The sequence below is a fragment of the Candoia aspera genome, chromosome 11 (assembly GCF_035149785.1).
Source record: "Candoia aspera isolate rCanAsp1 chromosome 11, rCanAsp1.hap2, whole genome shotgun sequence".
NCBI lineage: Eukaryota > Metazoa > Chordata > Lepidosauria > Squamata > Boidae > Candoia > Candoia aspera.
In genome coordinates, this window is record NC_086163.1 from 315,412 (window position 1) to 333,150 (window position 17,739).

The following is a 17,739-nucleotide window of genomic DNA, read 5'->3' on the forward strand; positions in this document are numbered from 1 at the left end:
TCTCATATCAAAATGTTTATTGCATGCAAACTCACTATAATTCTTTAAGAGAACCTGCCCAACCTATTCCATGTTATGACAGAAGTTCACGTCCAGCTTTATGTACATCTTTGAGACATTTGATCACCAGCCCTTTAAACTCTTGCAAATTAACATTATCAATCTATATATTGGTGGCCCACAGGACAGCACTGGTGTGTTCTGTTAAAGGACATTTATTTTGCTTCTGTGGTACCTGGGGGGGTTTGGTTGTACAAAACAGCTTTCTGTTGAAGACAAATCTGAGCTATTATGTCCTTGAGAGATAGAAACAAACACCATCCAAGTTAATCTTTACTGCCTACAAAAACAGATGCTCAGAAGCCTTTCGTTCACATGTTCAGGCCCAAAAGCTTTGATTCTCTCAGCAGCAGCAGCTACTTTGCCAACTCAAGCAACTGGTGCAAAATCTTCTTCTGGCCATATCGCACCTGGAGGGCAAACTGCTCCCGGCGGCTTAATTTTGAATAAGCTTGCAAGTCTCCCAGCATCATTTCCTCCTCATTCAAGTCTGAGGTGAAAGACTTCAGCGTCAGTACTGTAGCATCGAAGAGAAGTTTCTTCTGAGCGGCAGCCAGTTTTGGTATCGTAGCAACAGACTGGATGAAGCAACTGGTTCCTTTTCCATCCCTCTTTGCCTCTTGCTCTTTAAACTCCTCAAATTCCTCTGCAGACAGAGTTAGCACCTACAGATGTCAACGGAAACAATTTCACCATCACCTTGGCCTGCTCAATAGGGTTTTCAGGCTTAAACTTGAGTTTCTAAGCAAAACCACTCTTGGGTTTTAACCTAGCCAGTGAAAACTGCTTTTCTCCGTGAATTTCAAGAAGCCCATTCTCCATCTGACAGCAGCTGTCTGCTAATTTCATCACTTGCAAGGTTTTATCTATATACAAACAGCAAGAAGGATCTTATAAAGAAGGGGAGAACCACGGTTCTCCTTAACGGAAGCATTTTGCAAAACACGTAACTAAATGCAATAACTGTAACAAGATAGTAATTTTCACAGGTGGAACACTTAATTTTCCCCTTTTAATTATCTGGTAAAACGTAGTATCTGGGTATCTCTGCATCAAACAGTCTTTCTGTGCTGGAAATATACAACAAATATGTCCAAGGAGTGAGGCGGAGACTGCTTCCTACATCTTACCAAACAAACAGGCTCAAAAGGGCTTGTGTATTTATTCCAATTCCCTGGGTCACTTAAAGGAGTGAAGGATGCTCTGCTCCAGGCAGGTACTGTGTTTCCTAACACGCCTTTCCAAGCTACAGCCCTCCACGGGAGGACTCTCAGAGCAGGTGCTGAAGGCCTCCAGGAAAACGTCAAAGCCCACCTGCCCTTCAAAGCAAAGAGGCAATGCCTCCCAGTCCACTCACCGAAACCAGGACTGCAGGTCTGGGTGTCTACTCAGGAAGCAAAAGGCCATCTAAAGCCTTAAAACTAAGCCAGAGTTAATGATTGTTTTTGTGCTCTTCAACCGAGTGGCTTTAGAGCAAGAAGCGAGCCACAAGACTACATGAAACTTCCAACCCCCTTTTTGGCAGTTCCCAGGACTCTTCCAAATACCATGGAAATCTCTGAAGCAGTTTCATGTCATCTGGGATCAAGAAAATACAAAAACTGTAATACAGTTCTAAAAAAAGTGCTAAAAATTCTGAGGAAAACAGAACCCTCGTCCCTGCTCCAGTGTGTTAGACAGCCTGCCATTCTGCATCAGCAACCTGCTTGCAGTCCCCCATGTGAAAATGCCACCCAAAGGTTGCCTGTTCCTGGTTCACAGCAACAGAGGGACGGTCTTGCTTTCTTCGGGTGGCATCACTGGGGGATTTCTCCTCCGGGGACCCCCGAGACCCCCAAGCAAACGCTGGCGCCTTCTTTCATGCAGCAGCCTCAGAAGGGCTCCACACCAGCAGAGACTGCCACTGCAGGGACACAATGTTCTTTCCTTTCCTGGAGTTTTATAGCCAGTTCTATGTCTCCGATGCCACTTATCATTTTCCCTCCAGTGGGACCTTCACGCTGAGATTTTTCAGGATACACCTTCCTCTGTGAGAAGGAATTGATCCTTCCAGGCTTGGTCTTGCCCACAGCAATGGTGGGTAGCAAACAAACCAAGCTGCTGCGAGCTAAACCACCCAAGGGATGTGGTGAGATCCAAATTTTTATTTCAGGAGAGCTTCTTTCACACCAAGGGTATTGCAACAGTGGCACAACCAAAGGACATTCTTTCCAGCCCAGTCAACAAGGGGGATCTCTCTGCCAGAAGCAACCCTGAGCAAAATTAGGATGCTGAAGTTCGTACATGCCGTCCTTTTGCTTCAGAGGACCTTTGGTACCCTTATTTCTTCAAAATCTGGGTGACCTGGCTTGTGCCCTTTTGTCAGATTAGTTAACATCTGGAGGTGATTGTCTCTCACTTTTCTAAAATTTAGATTATAAATTATCAATGAGATGCCTAATTGGCCATTGTTTCCACAGCTGAATCTCTTGAAATCTGGAAAGTTAACTCTGGGCTTTTGGAATGAGAGAAGCCATTAACACCCTTCTGCAGTAAGCATCCAACTGACCAAATCTGCTGCTGCTTAAACAAAAAGTACCCAGATTAGGGGGTCAAATCACTCACCTGTAATGCCACCGAGAGCTCCTCTTCAGTCAAAACTCTCTCCCAGCCAATCACAAAAGCCCCTTCCTCACCCACCATTTCCTGATGGCAAAGGAAGTCCCACTGATCCAGGACCAGTTTCTCTTCCATTTCTGTATTTGTAGCTGGTGGAATAACATACAGTCAAAAGCAGCTTTCAAATAGGCAGGCAAAACCGAGTCTGGGAAAGGAACAAGCCTGTCCTCTGGTTCAAAAGCCATTACCACTCCCAGTTTAACTGAGAAGCAGAAACACAGCAGCTCCTCCAATTCAGTGTGATCCAACTGGGTGTAATGCAGAAATGGGTAGCCTTCTGGTGGACACCTCTGAGATGCTGAGAGGAGGCTGCGCATGTTTTCACCAGTCCAGCTCCTCACCAAGGTCCTATTTCTTGGAAGGCAAGTGGTGGTGGCTACCTTAGCTGAGCCTTGCTTTCTGGCCACAGGGGCAAACTTTTCATTTCATCTTTTCAAAGAAAATCTAAAAAAATCTAAGGGTTTATCAGAGTAAGCTGTCTTTTAATTCCCTGCCACTATAAAAAGTAAAAGAAAAAAGCAACCCCAATTAATAATTTTACATCTTAATTTGCCAATTTATAGGCTGTTTTGTGGACTCAGCAGAAGCAGCAGCAGCTCGAACCCGCAGCCCCACCCACAGCAGCAAGGGGCTGACAAGACAAGCGGCACTGTCAACCACGGGGATGCCAAGCAGCCACTGGGCGGCTGAGGACTCTCAGCACTGGGCTGGGAACCAAGGGCTTTTAGATAGCAGCGAGGGAAAATCGGCCACATTCAGAGATTTCCTGTTTAAGTAAAGGCTTCTACTGAACAGGGAAACGTGATCTCATTCACTCTGAGCCTTAACTGAACCTTAAAACATGTTAAGAAAACCAACTGATAATTTAACTGTGTATAATGACAATAACCATTATTGCCTGGACCATCTGCCCGTTTCAGCCTGGTTTCAGACCAGGGTACACTGCAAAGACAGCACAGCGCTGGTCGCACTTGCTGATGACCTTTTGCAGAGCCGGGATGGAGGTGGTGTAGCCATCCTGGTGTTCCTTGATCTCTCACTGGCTTTCCATACTGTCATCCTTCTGGACCAGCTGCGGGGGTTAGGAGTGGGAGGTGCTGGGCCCCAGTGGTTTGCCCTTTCCTCAGCAGTCAGTTCCAGTCGAGGTTGACAGCGGGGAGAGATTGCATCAGCAGCCAATCACGTCTGGGCTGCCTTAGGGCTCGACGCGCTCCCCTCTCCTGTTTAACACCTACATGAAAGCACCGGCGAGGTCATCCGCCGGATCAGGGTTCAGCATCACCAGTATGCTGGTACCCAGCTCTGCATCTCAGTCCTGAGCTGCACAGGTGAAGCTGTGGATGTCTTGACCCAGTGCCTGGAGGCTGTTCAGGCCTGGGTGGGGCGAAACAGACTTTAGCTCAATCCTGACAAGACTGAGTGGCTGCAGCTGTTTGGACCGCCAGGGTCAGGGATGTTACTGTGAGATAGGCTGGAGCTGCTATAACCAAAGATGCAGAGGAAAAAGCCAGAAACAATCTTGTCTAAAAGATCCCTTTGGGGAGGTAGATAGGAAGGAAGTCGTTAAGGAAACAAAGGAAGAACCGTCACCTGAACCAGACAAAGGAAGCTGGGCCGGAGCACATGGAGCGCGGGGAAAAAAACCCAATCCCAGCCATCAAGGAAGCAAGAACTTTTAAAAAGGGACCCTGAAGCCCGCCCACTCCTTGGGTCCTGTGGGATGCAGACTCGGCAGCTCCCATCCCTAGCCTCTAGCTAGCGCCTGGCAGCCCAGCTGAGAAAGATGTGGGATGAGTGTGTGTGCGTGCGTGCAAGAAGAGCAAATGTACATTCTACCCAGCGAAGTTCTGCAGCAGCTTTAAATTCACTGGGTCTCCCTTGTATTCCAAAGAACCAGATGTGCCTCGGTGTTCGGCTGAAAGTGATCTGGTGTGTCCCCCGTTATTTCCCGGCTGCTGACCAGGGCTGTGTGTCTTGTCTGCTCTGGCCACACCTATCCAGAAAGGCCAGACAGAAAGCAAGGGGGGGCTGACGAGAGCTGCGTGCCTCAACAGGCTGTGGGGGCGTGTGAGTGACCATAGGCCAAACCTGGGAGCGCGCAAAACATCACCATTGTTGGTCTTGGATGGGGCCGCACTTCCCCAGTTAAGACCACTGCGCAACTTGGGAGTCCTTCTGGACTCTCAGCTGCTGCTTGAAGGGCAGGTGGCAGCTGTGGCCAGGAGGCCTTTGCACAGGTTCACCAGGTGTGGCAGTTGCACCCTTTCCTTGATCGGAAGGCCCTTCAGAGTCACTCATGCCCGGTCACCTTACAACTGGATTACTGCCATGAACTCTACATTGGCTTCCCTTGAAGACCACCTGGAAGCCACAGCTGGTTCAAAGTACAGCAATGCAAGCAGTAACGGGTGCCTGTCAGCATGTCCATGTCTCACCACTGTTTCCAAGTGCAATTCAAGGTGTTGGCTATTATATATTATATGATACGATGTGATGTGCTGTGCTGTGCTGTGATGCGATATGATTATAAAGCCCTCCAGATGGATATCTGACGGACCGCCTGCCTCCGTCGTTTCTGCCTGCCCGGTACGCTCTGCAGAGCAGGTGCATTTTCCATGTCCCTCTATTAAATGTCATCTTGTGGGGCCGACAAAGTACACCCTGTTAATATATGTTTTCTACTACAGATTAAGGTTACTATGGTAACTAATCATTTTGGCCAGGTGAAGAGGTTGAATTGTCCCCTTTTCATGCGTTAATGGTTGCACTGCCTAAGGGAGGAACTTGCCTGGACTTGTTTTAGTTTCAGTTTCCCTTCTGTGTAGGCTTGCAGAGAATATGCAGCTGAGAGAAATCTCTCCTCTCAGCAAACAGCCTTTAAATATGTTTGCTTTCTGTAAATAAAATTATTTTTATAGAAATGCCTGGTGTGTGACTTTTCTGATCTCTCCTGGGCCAAAGGCTTTCTAGCACTCTGCCAACACACCCTCTCTACTGCAGCAGCTCCCCTCCCCTCATCCCCCCACTGATAAAGACAGCGCCCTCTCCTGGGATTCCAGAAAGCTCTGAAAAACCTGGCTATGGTCCCAGACCTGGAGTTGATATTGTATTTGTCGAGGGCCCTTGTTTTGTTTTGTTTTGTTGTCAATAAATCAGTTCTGCCTTAATGTCATGGTATCTTAGTCTCTGGTTTAATTGAGCCCTATTAGAGGGGGAAAGTCCTTCTTGAACAGTGGAAATGCTCCCTGCTTCACTGTATACTAAATAATCTACCAGAATGGCATGTCCAGTCCACCTTCCATTAGGCCCTCGGAAGATCTCCAGAGGATGTCACACCTTTATGTACGAGGTGCTGCCTGACTGAATTCTTCTGTTTTTACCCAGCATATGTCCTGTCTTCAATTTGAACTGTCTCCTTGTGCTAAATAAGGGGATCAATAATCAGGGTTAGTCACTTGCCTTGAAGTGCAGCTTTCAGCAGCGTCAACATCTGGATATCAGCGGCATCATTGGTGTTGCCAGGGTAGACCTCAGCAAAGCCATACATGTGGAGGAGCTGCCAGTTGGCCATCTCTCCGTAGGTGTTGAAGATCTCCTGGCCTTTGCAGACAGGCTGAGTCATGACCATTTTCAAGGACTCCTGCCAAAACAACAGGACAGGGGCCCCTTCAGAACCCTCCCCATTGCACTGTCCTGAGTATCTCTTGAAAAAAGCTTCTCCCAGGACCTGCAGTTGACTGTCCTTCAACAGAGACAATTTCCACTTTTAACAAGTGCTGAGTGGTGCTTGCTCCACTGATCTGGAGCGGGAGCCCAGGGCCCTGGAAGAAGAGTATCCCTGCGCTGGACTCCCCTCAGATGCAGCAGGTGCAGCTCACCCCTCAAGCCTTCTTGGAAGCACATGCCTCAGGGCAATGCAACCCCAGGGATGGTGAAGTGGGTCTCCCGCAGCGGGGCTCCTGCTCTGCTCACCGGGGAATATTCCAAGTTGCCATTGTGGTTGGCCACGTGATTTAGGAGATCTGCCAGGGGCACCATCACTGGTGGGTTGGGCTCTTCCTCATCTTCTTCCTCAGCCAGAGGTTCTTGGAAACTAAATCAAGTGAGAAAGAAGTGACTGAGGCCCCTTTAAGGAGAACAAAATTATGCTGAGGCAAGTAAGAGGGAGGGCAGCTGAAGGACCCCAAATTTGCAAGGCTGTAATTAGGCTGAGGGCCAAGTGGCCACTAAATCCAACAATTCTTTGCTTAATTTTTAGGTCTCTTAGCAGTATCCAAATTATACGGAAATGAAAAGCTTTCTGCTAAAAGCTCAGAAAACAGATGGTTATGAGCTGCAGCAGCTACACATTATACAGTATGGGTAGTCCTCCTTTGAGAGCCAGAGGAAGGAATTACAAGCAAGTAAACAAGGACACAATGGGAAATACACCAGGCTGTTTGTGAGCACGCTAGCAGCTGCCAGCGCCAGCACCTTCCTTTCGATGTGTATTCCCTAGTGTGTGCCTGCTTACGCTCTTGTAATCCCCTCCTCTCCAATCTCTCCACTCTGCGAGGGGGGAAAAAAGGAAAAACAACAGGCACAGGACATGTCCTGCTGAGTGGTGATCACATGACTGAGGGATGCTACGAAGGTCATAAATGTGGGCACTGGTCGTAAAGTTATCTTTTTCAGCTGTTCCGTTGTAACTTTGAACAGTTGCTGAACAAGGCAGTTGATAAGCGAGGTCTACCTGTACATCTCTGCTTAAAATGCAACCATTTCATATGCTCCTCTATGCATACTTGGTTCTGATGAAATATTCTGCCTGCATAGCTGCCCTAAGGAACTTCCAGTTCTGGGGAAAAAAACATTTCTCTTTTATCAGTAACCACTCCAGGTTTTCTGTCTTCTCAATTCATACCCAGGAAAACAGCTTCTCTCCAGTTGCTCCCTGACAAACCGTGACTCCTTGGCCTGTCCCTCTTCCTCTTACCTGTAAGCCATGACAAATGCCACCAGCTTCTGGTAAAGCTCAAGCGTGTGCACCTTAGGGTTGAAGATATCTGGGTGGGCCTTCATGAAGGGCAAGATGATAGAGGAATACTCCATCTCAATATTGGCCAAGTCTTTCTCCACAGCTTCTAGGACTCCTGTCCCCTGCAGAAGCCGTGCCCGCTCTTCAGGATCCCTGTATGAAAGAACCAGCAGAAAAAGTAGCTTCTCTTTGGAGAAGGACAGCATATTATGAAAAAAGAAATTATGGGGGTCTTGCAATGTCTGAGATGCTTGCTGGTTGTTCATGTATCCGTTTCATGCCCAAACACAGCTTGTATTTGCTTTACTGAGAATAGGTTTTATTTTAGATTCTGATAGAAAGTAGCTTTCATAACAGAAGGAAGGATGGCAGATACGGAGTGGAAAAAGAGTTAATGGGGAACTAACAAAACCTTGTGACATTCAAAAAAGGACAAGACAAGAATGTCTGCTTGTTCATTTTCTCTTCCCTTGAGGTATTGAATACAGACGTAATTATGGGGCTCTTGCATTAAGATTTTAAAAGAAACTTGTGAGTGAAGAGCATTTGCAGATGATTTGGTGTTAGCTTTGGAAGATCCACTAGAGGGGGTAGAAACATTAACGGGAAGGTTAAAGGACTTTGGTACGTTAGCAGGTTTTAAGATTAACAATCAGAAGATGGAGATGTTAAAAAGTATGAAATTAGAAGATCGTATAGAATGGAGCAAACTGTTTTTAGGATTCAGAAAAAAGTAAAATGCTTAGGACATGTTAAGATGGGAGAAATTAAAATTGCAACTGCTGGAGAGAATTTGTGTTATAAAAAGGAATGTTTTGCCTAGAATGATCTTTTTGCTTCAGACAATACCTGTTCTGACAACTGATATACCAATGACAGAAAGATTTATCTAAATTTATACGGCAAGGGAAAAAATCACAACTTAAGTATAAAGTGTTACAAGATACAAAGGAAAGAGGACCGGGTTTACTGGATTTGCAATTGTATTTCGCTGCCTGTGGTTTGGGCTGTGTGAGGTTTCAGCCCGCTTCTGGCTCAGAAAACAAAACCTATTCTGAGTCAGAAGGGGAAACAGAAACTAACCAGGCAGAACGCGGGGAAACAAAACTCCGAAGTGACTCAGCAGAGTGGGAGGAGCTCAAGATGCTGACTGGCCAGACTCCAGAGGAGACTTTGAATCCGCCAATCAGCACACAGGAAAGGCTGCAGAAGGAAACAGGCGCGCTAAGGATCGTCATAAAAGGCAGACGCGCGAAGAGCAAGCTGCCAGAGACAACTGATCCTTAGAGCTCACAGCCCTAGCGGAAGAGTCTTTGCCTGCGTCGGAAACCTCACCTGTAGCCAGAGTGGAATCAGCACCAGCCTTTTCTACCTTTGAAGACCTGCCTTCTGTACAAGCTGCTTCAGAGGATCTTTTCCCTGCCATCCCTGTCGAGCACAGCCTTGCATCAGCTCCGGACCTCACCGCCTCGTATCAGTGCAATCCAGGTGTGCACCCAGTCTTGCTCCTAGCTCTCAGCCTTGCCTAGAATATCCAGTCCAGTCCAGCCTAGCCTCCAGAGGCAAGCCTTGCCCAGTGGTTCCAGTTCAGTCTCACCTAGCCTCCACGTGTCAGCCCAGTCCTGACGGTGTGCCAGTTCAAAGACTCTTGCCTCCAGTTCCTGCCTTGCCACGCACTCTGTCTTCATCAAGTCCAACAGCTTCAGTCAGTGGGTTAGCTGAATTCTGCCCTGCTGTTCTGCCTCAGTCTGATCCTGCAGCCATGCCTGTTCTTCTGTTATTGCCTGGGTGGTCTTGATTGAAACAGTCTTACCTTATTAATCATCTGGACTTTATTACTGTAAGTAGTTGCTTTTAATAAAGAATTTTTGATCATAAACCTGTCTGGCCACCTCATAGTCTGAACAGGACAGTCTGGATGGAAGAGTGGGTGCTGCTGGGAAACAAGAGACTTTTAGAGCTTGAAGATCACGACCTGAGGTTTGGATGGCATGGATACTTATGGTACGATAAAGTTAAAATTAATGTGGATTTCAAAGATCATTTTATTAGACGTGCCATATTGAGAATATGGAATAGATATAAACCCAGGTTGTGCCTGAAAAGGCCTTTATGGTTCTCAGCTCAAGAAGTGTATCATAGAAGAGAAACAGCAGACGAAGAAAAATGGTTGATGTACCAGGAACTATTGGAAAACCATCAAAGGGAATATGATAAACGTATAATTGCTAAAATGTATAATCTTTCGTTGAAATTTGAAACAGAAGAACAGATTAAAGAATGTATGATAAAGTAGGCTAAAAACTTTGGTTATAATATACAGATGGATCAATGGGAAAATATGTGGTTAAGAGAGTTGAAATTTACATTGCACTATGATCTCAAAGAGAATTTTTATAAAATGATATATCGTTGGTATATGATGCCAAAAAAATTATCTAGAATATATAAAGGCACTTCAAATGCATGTTGGAAATGTGAACAACATTTTATCATGCTTGGTAAATTGTAAAAAAGCTAAAAAAATGTGGATTCAAATACATACAGAGGATTTTAAAAATTAATATTCAATTGAAGCCAGAACTTTTCCTTTTAGGACCAACGGATAAACATTGGGAAAAGCCATGGAAGATTATTTCACTATTGTTATGGGGAAAATAGGAGGAGGAAGGAGTATTAGGTATGTTCGCCGCCCTGAGTTATTTATAGAAATAATAAAGGTGGGATAAAAATTAAATAAATAAATAAGATTACTGTGGCAAGATTATTATATACACAGAGATAGAAAGATCTGACGCTACCCACTATGGAGGAATGGTTGGTGAAATTGAAAGATCTTGCTGAGATGGAGAAACTGACTTCTTTGATTAGAGAAAAGACACTGCTGACGTTTACCGGTGGTTGGAAAAGAGTGCCCCGCAGTCCTAAAATGGATTGCGCAGTGTTCTCTGCACTTAGTGAAGCCTCACTTGTGACTGAAGTCCACAAAGGGTTTGCGAGCACAATTGGGAGGAAGAGACCGGGCACAGGACCTTATCTACTCCTTTCAGAGGCCCTTTGGATGGAGATGATGGAAGAAAGGTAAAAATAATTGTCAAGGGACCACCAACTAGACTGAGAGCAGCTGCCACGTCCATCTAAACCAGGGAAAGAGGAACACCTATGCACCCTCTCTAAACCCCCCAGGAGTTAGAATTAAAATGCAGCACACACGCGTTAAGCTTATATAATGATTCGCACATATATACTCACTAGAGCTTAAAATTGGAGTTCAGAAAAGAAAATGCTCTCACTTGTACTTTTTAAACTCTATCTTAAAAGAAGGGCAGGGAAAACTGTTTGCAGTGATAGATGGAAGATGCATGCTACATCTGCAAAGCTTAGCTGAAAGGGAAACTTACTAGACTGTTATCAATGGTTGGAACAAAAACCTAGAAGCCATTTTGCATTGTCTCCTTCAGTCAAAACCTTCAAAACCTTCAATACACCTTGACACGCGTAGCATTCACAAGACTAACAACTGCTTCCCAGACTTGGAATCAACATTCTTCATCTCAGGTAGGAGAATTCATACTTATCTGCACTGACATCCCCTCAGCCCCGCAAGAGCAAAGAACTTTCAAGCTGCAAGGCCAAGGTGAGGAACAGAAGACTCAGGAAAAAGTTGCAAACCTACAGGAAACTGGGAAGATGCACGAAAGCAAAGCAGTTCCTTTGTTTCAAGAACCATGCGCATCTCTAAAGAACAGATTAATGTTCTAGCCAGAAATCTGTATTAAGATATTATGGTTGGTCACATAGTCAGTCAGATGCTTAGACTGGCTTTGGCATTTTTGTCCACCTATCGAGTGGTGGACCCAAGGACCCAGGATAGGCAGACGTTGCTGCTTAATAACATACATACATACATACATGTATGTATGTTTGTTTGTTTGTTTGTTTTGTTTATTTATTTATTTGTTTGTTTATTTATTTACTATCCCGCCTTTATTATTTTTATAAATAACTCAAGGCAGCGAATATACCTATTACTCCTTCATCCTCCTATTTTCCCCATAGCAACAACCCTGTGAGGTGAGTTGAGCTGAGAGAGCAACTGGCCCAAGGCCTCCCAGCTGGCTTTCATGCCTAAGGAGGGACTCAAACTCACAGCCTCCTGGTTTCTAGCCCGTTGCCTTAACCACTAGATATAAGCTGTTCCAGATAAAGCTGCCTTTTGAATTGACTGATGGTGATTTTGTCAATACTGATGGTACTCAAGTGGTGCTCCAGATGTTTTGGAATTGCACCCAACGGGCCTATTACTAGTGGTTCTATCTTTGCTTTCTTTGGCCACAGTCATTCTACTTCTATTTGCAGGTCTTTGTATTTTGTGATTTTCTCCAATTCTTTCTTTTCTATTCTGCTGCCTCAAGGTATTGCAATGTCCACTATCCAGACCTTTTTGTCTTTCTTATCAACTATGGTTAAGTCTGGGGTTTTGTGTGGCAGATGCTTGTCTGTCTGAATTTAGTCCCAGAGCACTTTAGGTTCTTCATTTTCTATTATTTTGTCTAATTATTATTATTTGACTATTATTGTTAAAAACATTTAAAAACAAGGAACAAAACAAAACAGCACAAGACAAAAGAACAGTGATGGCAAAGAAAACAAACCCAGAGGGGACAGAAAGGAAAAAAGGGGCATCAGTCATCCTTGCCAAAGGCCTGGTGAAAAGCAGGTCTTTAAAGCCCTTCGAAATACCAATAGGGTGGGGGCCATTTGAATTTTGGGGGAACCTCATTCCAGAGGGCAGGACTGCGACAGAGAAGGGGCGCTTCTGGGGTCCCGACAGATGGCATTGTTTAATTGATAGAACTCAGAGATCCAACTGGCCAGGCAGATGCTTTACGTTTTCCTTTGGCTGCATGTGACACATTTTCATCGTGTCCTGATATTTATCCACACAAGTCCAATGTTTGAATGATCATGGTAGCACTTGGATTTCCTGGGTAAGAGGAATTTCCTGGATTTAAGTTTTGCTCAGAATGATCTACTTTTAAACTTCAGGCAAATTTTTCAGGGCAGGCAGAGAGGAGAGTGATTTGCTAGAGATGCACCTTTATTTTAGCTCAATAACCCCACCACTGACATGATGTTGCAGCGCAGGCTGCCTCCCCCCCCCCCCCCCCCCCGTGAAAGGTTGGACACCACCTCCTCTCCCAGAAGTCCTCTGGAACTCCCCCATGCCCCCACCCCCACCCCGGTGCAGCTGGTCTGGTTCCTGTCACTGGCTAGCTGGGGGACGGCTCCATCCTGGGTCCTCTCCCTCTCCCTGCCTCTTCCTCCTCTTACATTCTCCTCTCCTCCAACCTGCTTCAAAGTGGATGCTTAACTCTCACTTCTGATATCCTTACACCTCCCTTCAGCTGCCTACATGCCACAGCTAGAAGGCAGCAGCTAGCTGACCACGGTCGATCTCAAAAAGCCAATCAGGGCTGGACAAGACACTACGTGATCAGCATTTGCATGGGAGATCACCCCTGTATCACAAAATCTCAGGTATGCAGGCTAGATTGAAAAGACTTTCAAAAATCCCAGGAGGCAGTATCAAGCCACTTTTGTAATGCTGTCAAGATACGATAATGCCCATTGAGGCACTGGGGGTTGAGCTCAACTCAGAGGTCTTATCTTTATAGGCTCCATTCCAATTAAAAAAAAAACATTGAGAGGAAATTTGTGGCCACAGCACATTTAGGGAGGTATATTGTAAACCTGCCCAAGGTTAAACAAGCCTGTAATACATCTCCCATATTACCAGGAAATTAGGTAGTCACACAGAACATCATTAGGATCAAAAATCTATGACTGTCTTAATTTTATGTCAAATCTGCATGTGTTTTCTTGTACAAAACAAACTGAAGTAATCAAAAACCGGGGATGAATGTAAGCATAAGCCAGTCCGGCTCTCCCCAACATGGCTCCAAATATTGTTAAGATACTGCGTGGGATACTAAGTTGACGACTTGGACACTTACTGCATTCACACAGCCTACACGACATAGAGACAGGTAAACAAAACTAGCGCAGCAGGTCCTCTTACCAGAACATGGGGTGATCCAAACCACTGAACTGGGGCCAGAGAGACAAATAAGCCCCCCAGCGTGAATTGCTAACTGTGGATTCATGTAGCAGAGAAATCAGGAGAGGAACCCAGCCGGACGCACTCTGGAGAGAGGCTTTTTCTATTGAAGGTAGAGAAGAGAAGCGATACGAATATCAGAGCGGTTTTTGGTGGAACCCTTCCTAACTGAACAGGTCCACCTATCGGTGCTTGAGAGGAGCGGTAAAATTTTCTCCAACCCCATACTGGGGCAAAGGTTTTGTGTGTGCGCACGTGCATGTGTGTTAGACACCCACCCCGCCCCCATTCAAAAGCTAAAGGCCGTGTCAGTTGAATCCCTTCGTCTTAAGGCGGGCTGAGAGCGACCTCCTAGAATCCCTCGCCAGGCGGAGGGCCCAGGCCCAGCTTTCTCCACTGCTGCCCCAACACCTTTTCCCCCACATCGCCTGGCCGGGCTTGAGCCGGATGGGCAGAAAAACACCGCAGACTTAAGCCTCCAGTCCCCCCTGGCGCGAGAGCCCTCAAAGAGCCCGGGGTTGCGCTCCAGTACCTTTCTCCAGGAGGGAAGAAAGGGGGCTTGTGTGCTGGGACAGAAGCAGGCTCCTCGGGATGGTGAACACCACTTCTCCAGCGCCCAGGTCCTCTCTGGCCATCAGGCCATAATCGGCCACTGTGCCCTCGCGGCTCACGCAGACCTGCAGCCGAGGAGAAACGCGTTCGCGCCGCAGACCAGGGGCGCCCGCCGCTCCACCTCCAGGGACCAAGCTCCGCCCGGCTGAGCCTCGCTCGCTAGGGGCGTCCGGACGCGCGGCACGTCCCTTCTTCGGCCCCCACGGCTGCCCGGGGAGAGACGCCTCGTCAACCCCACACGAGGGGCGCCCTGAGCCGGCGCTAACCCGTCCCTTCCAGAGGCAGGCAGGCAGGCAGGCAGGCGGAGGAGAAAACGGCCGGCCAAAGCCTTCGGCGATGCCCGCCGGAGCCTTGCCACCAGCAGCCGGGTGCCGAGCGGGCCGCACCCCCAGACCCAGCGAAGCTCCGGGTCAAGCGAGGGGCTGCCGGGCTCCCGCTCTAGGCCCCGCGCTGCTCGGCACGCGCAGCTACCGCCACGGGGCACGCGCGTCCACCAGCTACCCAGACCAAGGCTCCGAAAAGGGCACGCCGGGCAGCCGCACGTCCGAAACGGGCAGGTCCGGGCTGAGCGGGGGCAGCCGCGCGGGGGCGGCGGGGGCCAAGGGCGCGGCCCGGCTCGGGCGGGAAGGCCGCCGGCAACGTCCCCGCCCGGCCCACCTTGGCGCTCAGCTCCACGCCGGCCTCGGCGCACCAGCGCAGGAAGGCGCGCAGGTCGCGCGGGGAGGCGGCAGCCGCGCCGCGCCGGGCCCGCTTAGCCGCGCCGGCCATCCCCTCGCCGCTGGCCCGGAAGGGGCGGGGTCGCGGAGCCCGGACGGGGGGGCGGGGCCGGGGCCGGCTTTCCCGCCCAACCGGGCTCGTTTGAGAGGCCGGCTGCCATCTTCGGGCGTTTGCGGGCCGCGTTCTTTGGGGCTTTTTGGGCCACTTTTAAGGGGTGTAGGTTTGGGGCGATGGGCGCGGACGCGGGGCGGGCGTTTAGAGAGCCTCCCCAAAGCTCTCCTCGCTCCGGCGCGCACTCGGAGGGCCTTCCCGGTGGGCGCGGAGCTGCCTCCCTCTCACCCCCGCTCCGCGAGCGCCGTTTTTTTGCCGTGGGGGCGCCACCGAGGGGGCGCCTTATTCCGCCAGCCGCTGAGGGCCAGCCCCCAGCCCCCCCCGCAGCTCCGGCTCCCGCGCGCGCTAGGGAGAGCCCCCCCGCCCCTCTCTCTCCGCCCCCCGTCCCGCCCTCCCGCGGCTGCGCAACGCAGCACCCCCTGCTGCCCCGCCGCCGCATTTCCAGGCCGCCCCGCTCGCGCACGCGCGCAGCCCCGCCCGGTCCGGCGGGCGACCCAGTGCCGGCGGCCGGGGGTCTCGGGACTCGGTTGCGGGGTCTTCGAGCCACTTTTGAGGGCGAGTCGGGCTACGAAACTTTTGGGCACCTGGCAGCACTGGTGGCCGGAGACGCGGCCGCCCCTGAGGGACTCCCTGTTGCGCGACGATGCCCCCGTGGCGGGGGGTGGTCCGCCCCTCCGCGAGAAAATGAGTGACAGAGCCATTTCCGAAATAAAGTTGCGCTTGTTTAATATGTTCCAACTCTACTATGTGCTGCAAAACATGACAATGCCAGGCGGCCTCCGCCCAGAGCTGTAACTTGTGAGACAGAAGGAAGATAGGTTCAGGTCGACTGCCCGCGTCCCCGGTCGAGGCGTCGGGAGCCGCTTCTGGCGGAGGCTGCGCCACGTGCGCCGAAACGGCCTCCAGGAACCGCCCCCGCCCCATCTCTTTCGCATCTTCCCGCGAAACCCGCCCCTTCCCTGCGGCACTCGAGAGCCCCCTCCTCCGCCGTGGCCACCGTCGGGAAGGGGTGGCTCCTCCAAGCACTCCCCCCCCCCCCGGGTCGGGCGCAGGCAGGCAGGCGGCGGCGTGGGCTCCCTGCGCCCGGCAAGCAGACGGGCATCCTCAGAAAAGGGCCCGGGCAGGTGCTTTCGGGGGAGGGGGCAAGCCTTGGGAGAACGTTGGCTCAGAGGAGCTGCCCCATTGCTTCCCCGGGCGGGGCAGCCAGGAAGCGCCACCCCGCCCCAATTGGGAGTTTGGCTGGGATGCCCGTAAAACTCAAAAGTCACCTGGCGGGGACCGAGAGCCGTGGCTGCCCAGCTGCAGGCTGGACCTGGGAGGAGACGCCCAGGCCTGGAAAGGGCCGCCAGGAACGCTCTCCCGCAGGCAGGGACTTCCTCCTCCACACACAGTGGAAACGCTGACGGTCACCTGGCGGGGAGGCTTCTCCCTACTTACGCATAGGCAGGAAGTTAAGTTGGGCCTTGGCTAGGAACTGAGCTGGTGCAGCAGCCCTGGGGCTGCCACGTCCTTAAGAAGAACCACTCACTTCGCTGCCCAGCTCCCGGCTGCTGCCAAGCCTCGCCTTTCTTCCCGTACACCCAGCTTCTAACCCAGTAAGCGGAGTTCCAAGAATGCTGCAAATAAACCTAAGTGCTGGAGGGTTTCTGAACGCATAACTACGGTGCTCCATGTCCCTCCATCTTCATTTATCCCCACCTGTTTGGCTCTTCCACTGACTGCACTTCCCTGTGACAAGATGCGAGTGACGGTGGCCCTCCAGGTTACGGTTAGCGCTCCACCCCTGGCTGGATGGGGGAGGGGGAGGCTGCCAGGGGACAGGGAGGACCAGCACCACGGACACCCCGCAGTCCACGCCAGGGGCAGCACGAGCTGCAGAGGGAGAGAGACCACCCAGGGGCCTCGCAGGACCCTGAGCAAGGCGTGGAACGAACTCCCCTCCCACTGGAGGCTCCTGCTGCTCCCAATCCTGAGCCCTTCAAGGACTGCCTCTGTCAGGTGCTGCCGAGGGCAGAGGAGAGTCTGAGGGTGACCCTTCTGGGGACCTCCCCACAAAAGCCGAAGGAAGACCCTCCAGTGTGTGGGCATTGCGCCCTTTGCCTTGGCTGCCTGCCGGCTCCTTCCCTTTACCGGGCCGAGGGCCTGGAACTGGCTATTGTGCAAACGGGGGCTGGCGCAGCAGATGAACGTCCAAGCACAAAGCCAGAAGGGTGGCCTGCTGCTTGGACGCTGCTTTTGCCATCCCCCCAACGCCCAGGAGGTACAGACATGGGCATGTGGGGGTGCCCCGAGTGAGCGGAGGAGCTCCAGTGCCAACTGCCAGAGGGAGGCCTCATCAGGGAATGCCCCCAGGGTGCCAACAGCGAGCTGAGCCCCCTTGCCTCAGGGGCTGTGGGAGACTGACAGAAGCCAAATTTGCTACTATGAGAAACCAACTGGGGGC

At 50.2% G+C, this 17,739-nt stretch overlaps 1 protein-coding gene across 1 annotated transcript; it reads right to left on the minus strand.

Moving 5' to 3' along the window:
* SETD6 (SET domain containing 6, protein lysine methyltransferase) lies at nt 1–15,246 on the minus strand. The gene is made up of 8 exons (XM_063312796.1): nt 15,126–15,246; nt 14,389–14,533; nt 13,818–13,959; nt 7,694–7,888; nt 6,691–6,811; nt 6,178–6,358; nt 2,665–2,807; nt 1–725 (listed from the first exon to the last, which is right to left on the minus strand). Exons 1-8 carry the CDS (start codon nt 15,234–15,236, stop codon nt 417–419), a joined length of 1,347 nt encoding a protein of 448 aa, XP_063168866.1. The 5' UTR covers nt 15,237–15,246; the 3' UTR covers nt 1–416.
* Between the last annotated feature and the right edge of the window lie 2,493 nt (nt 15,247–17,739).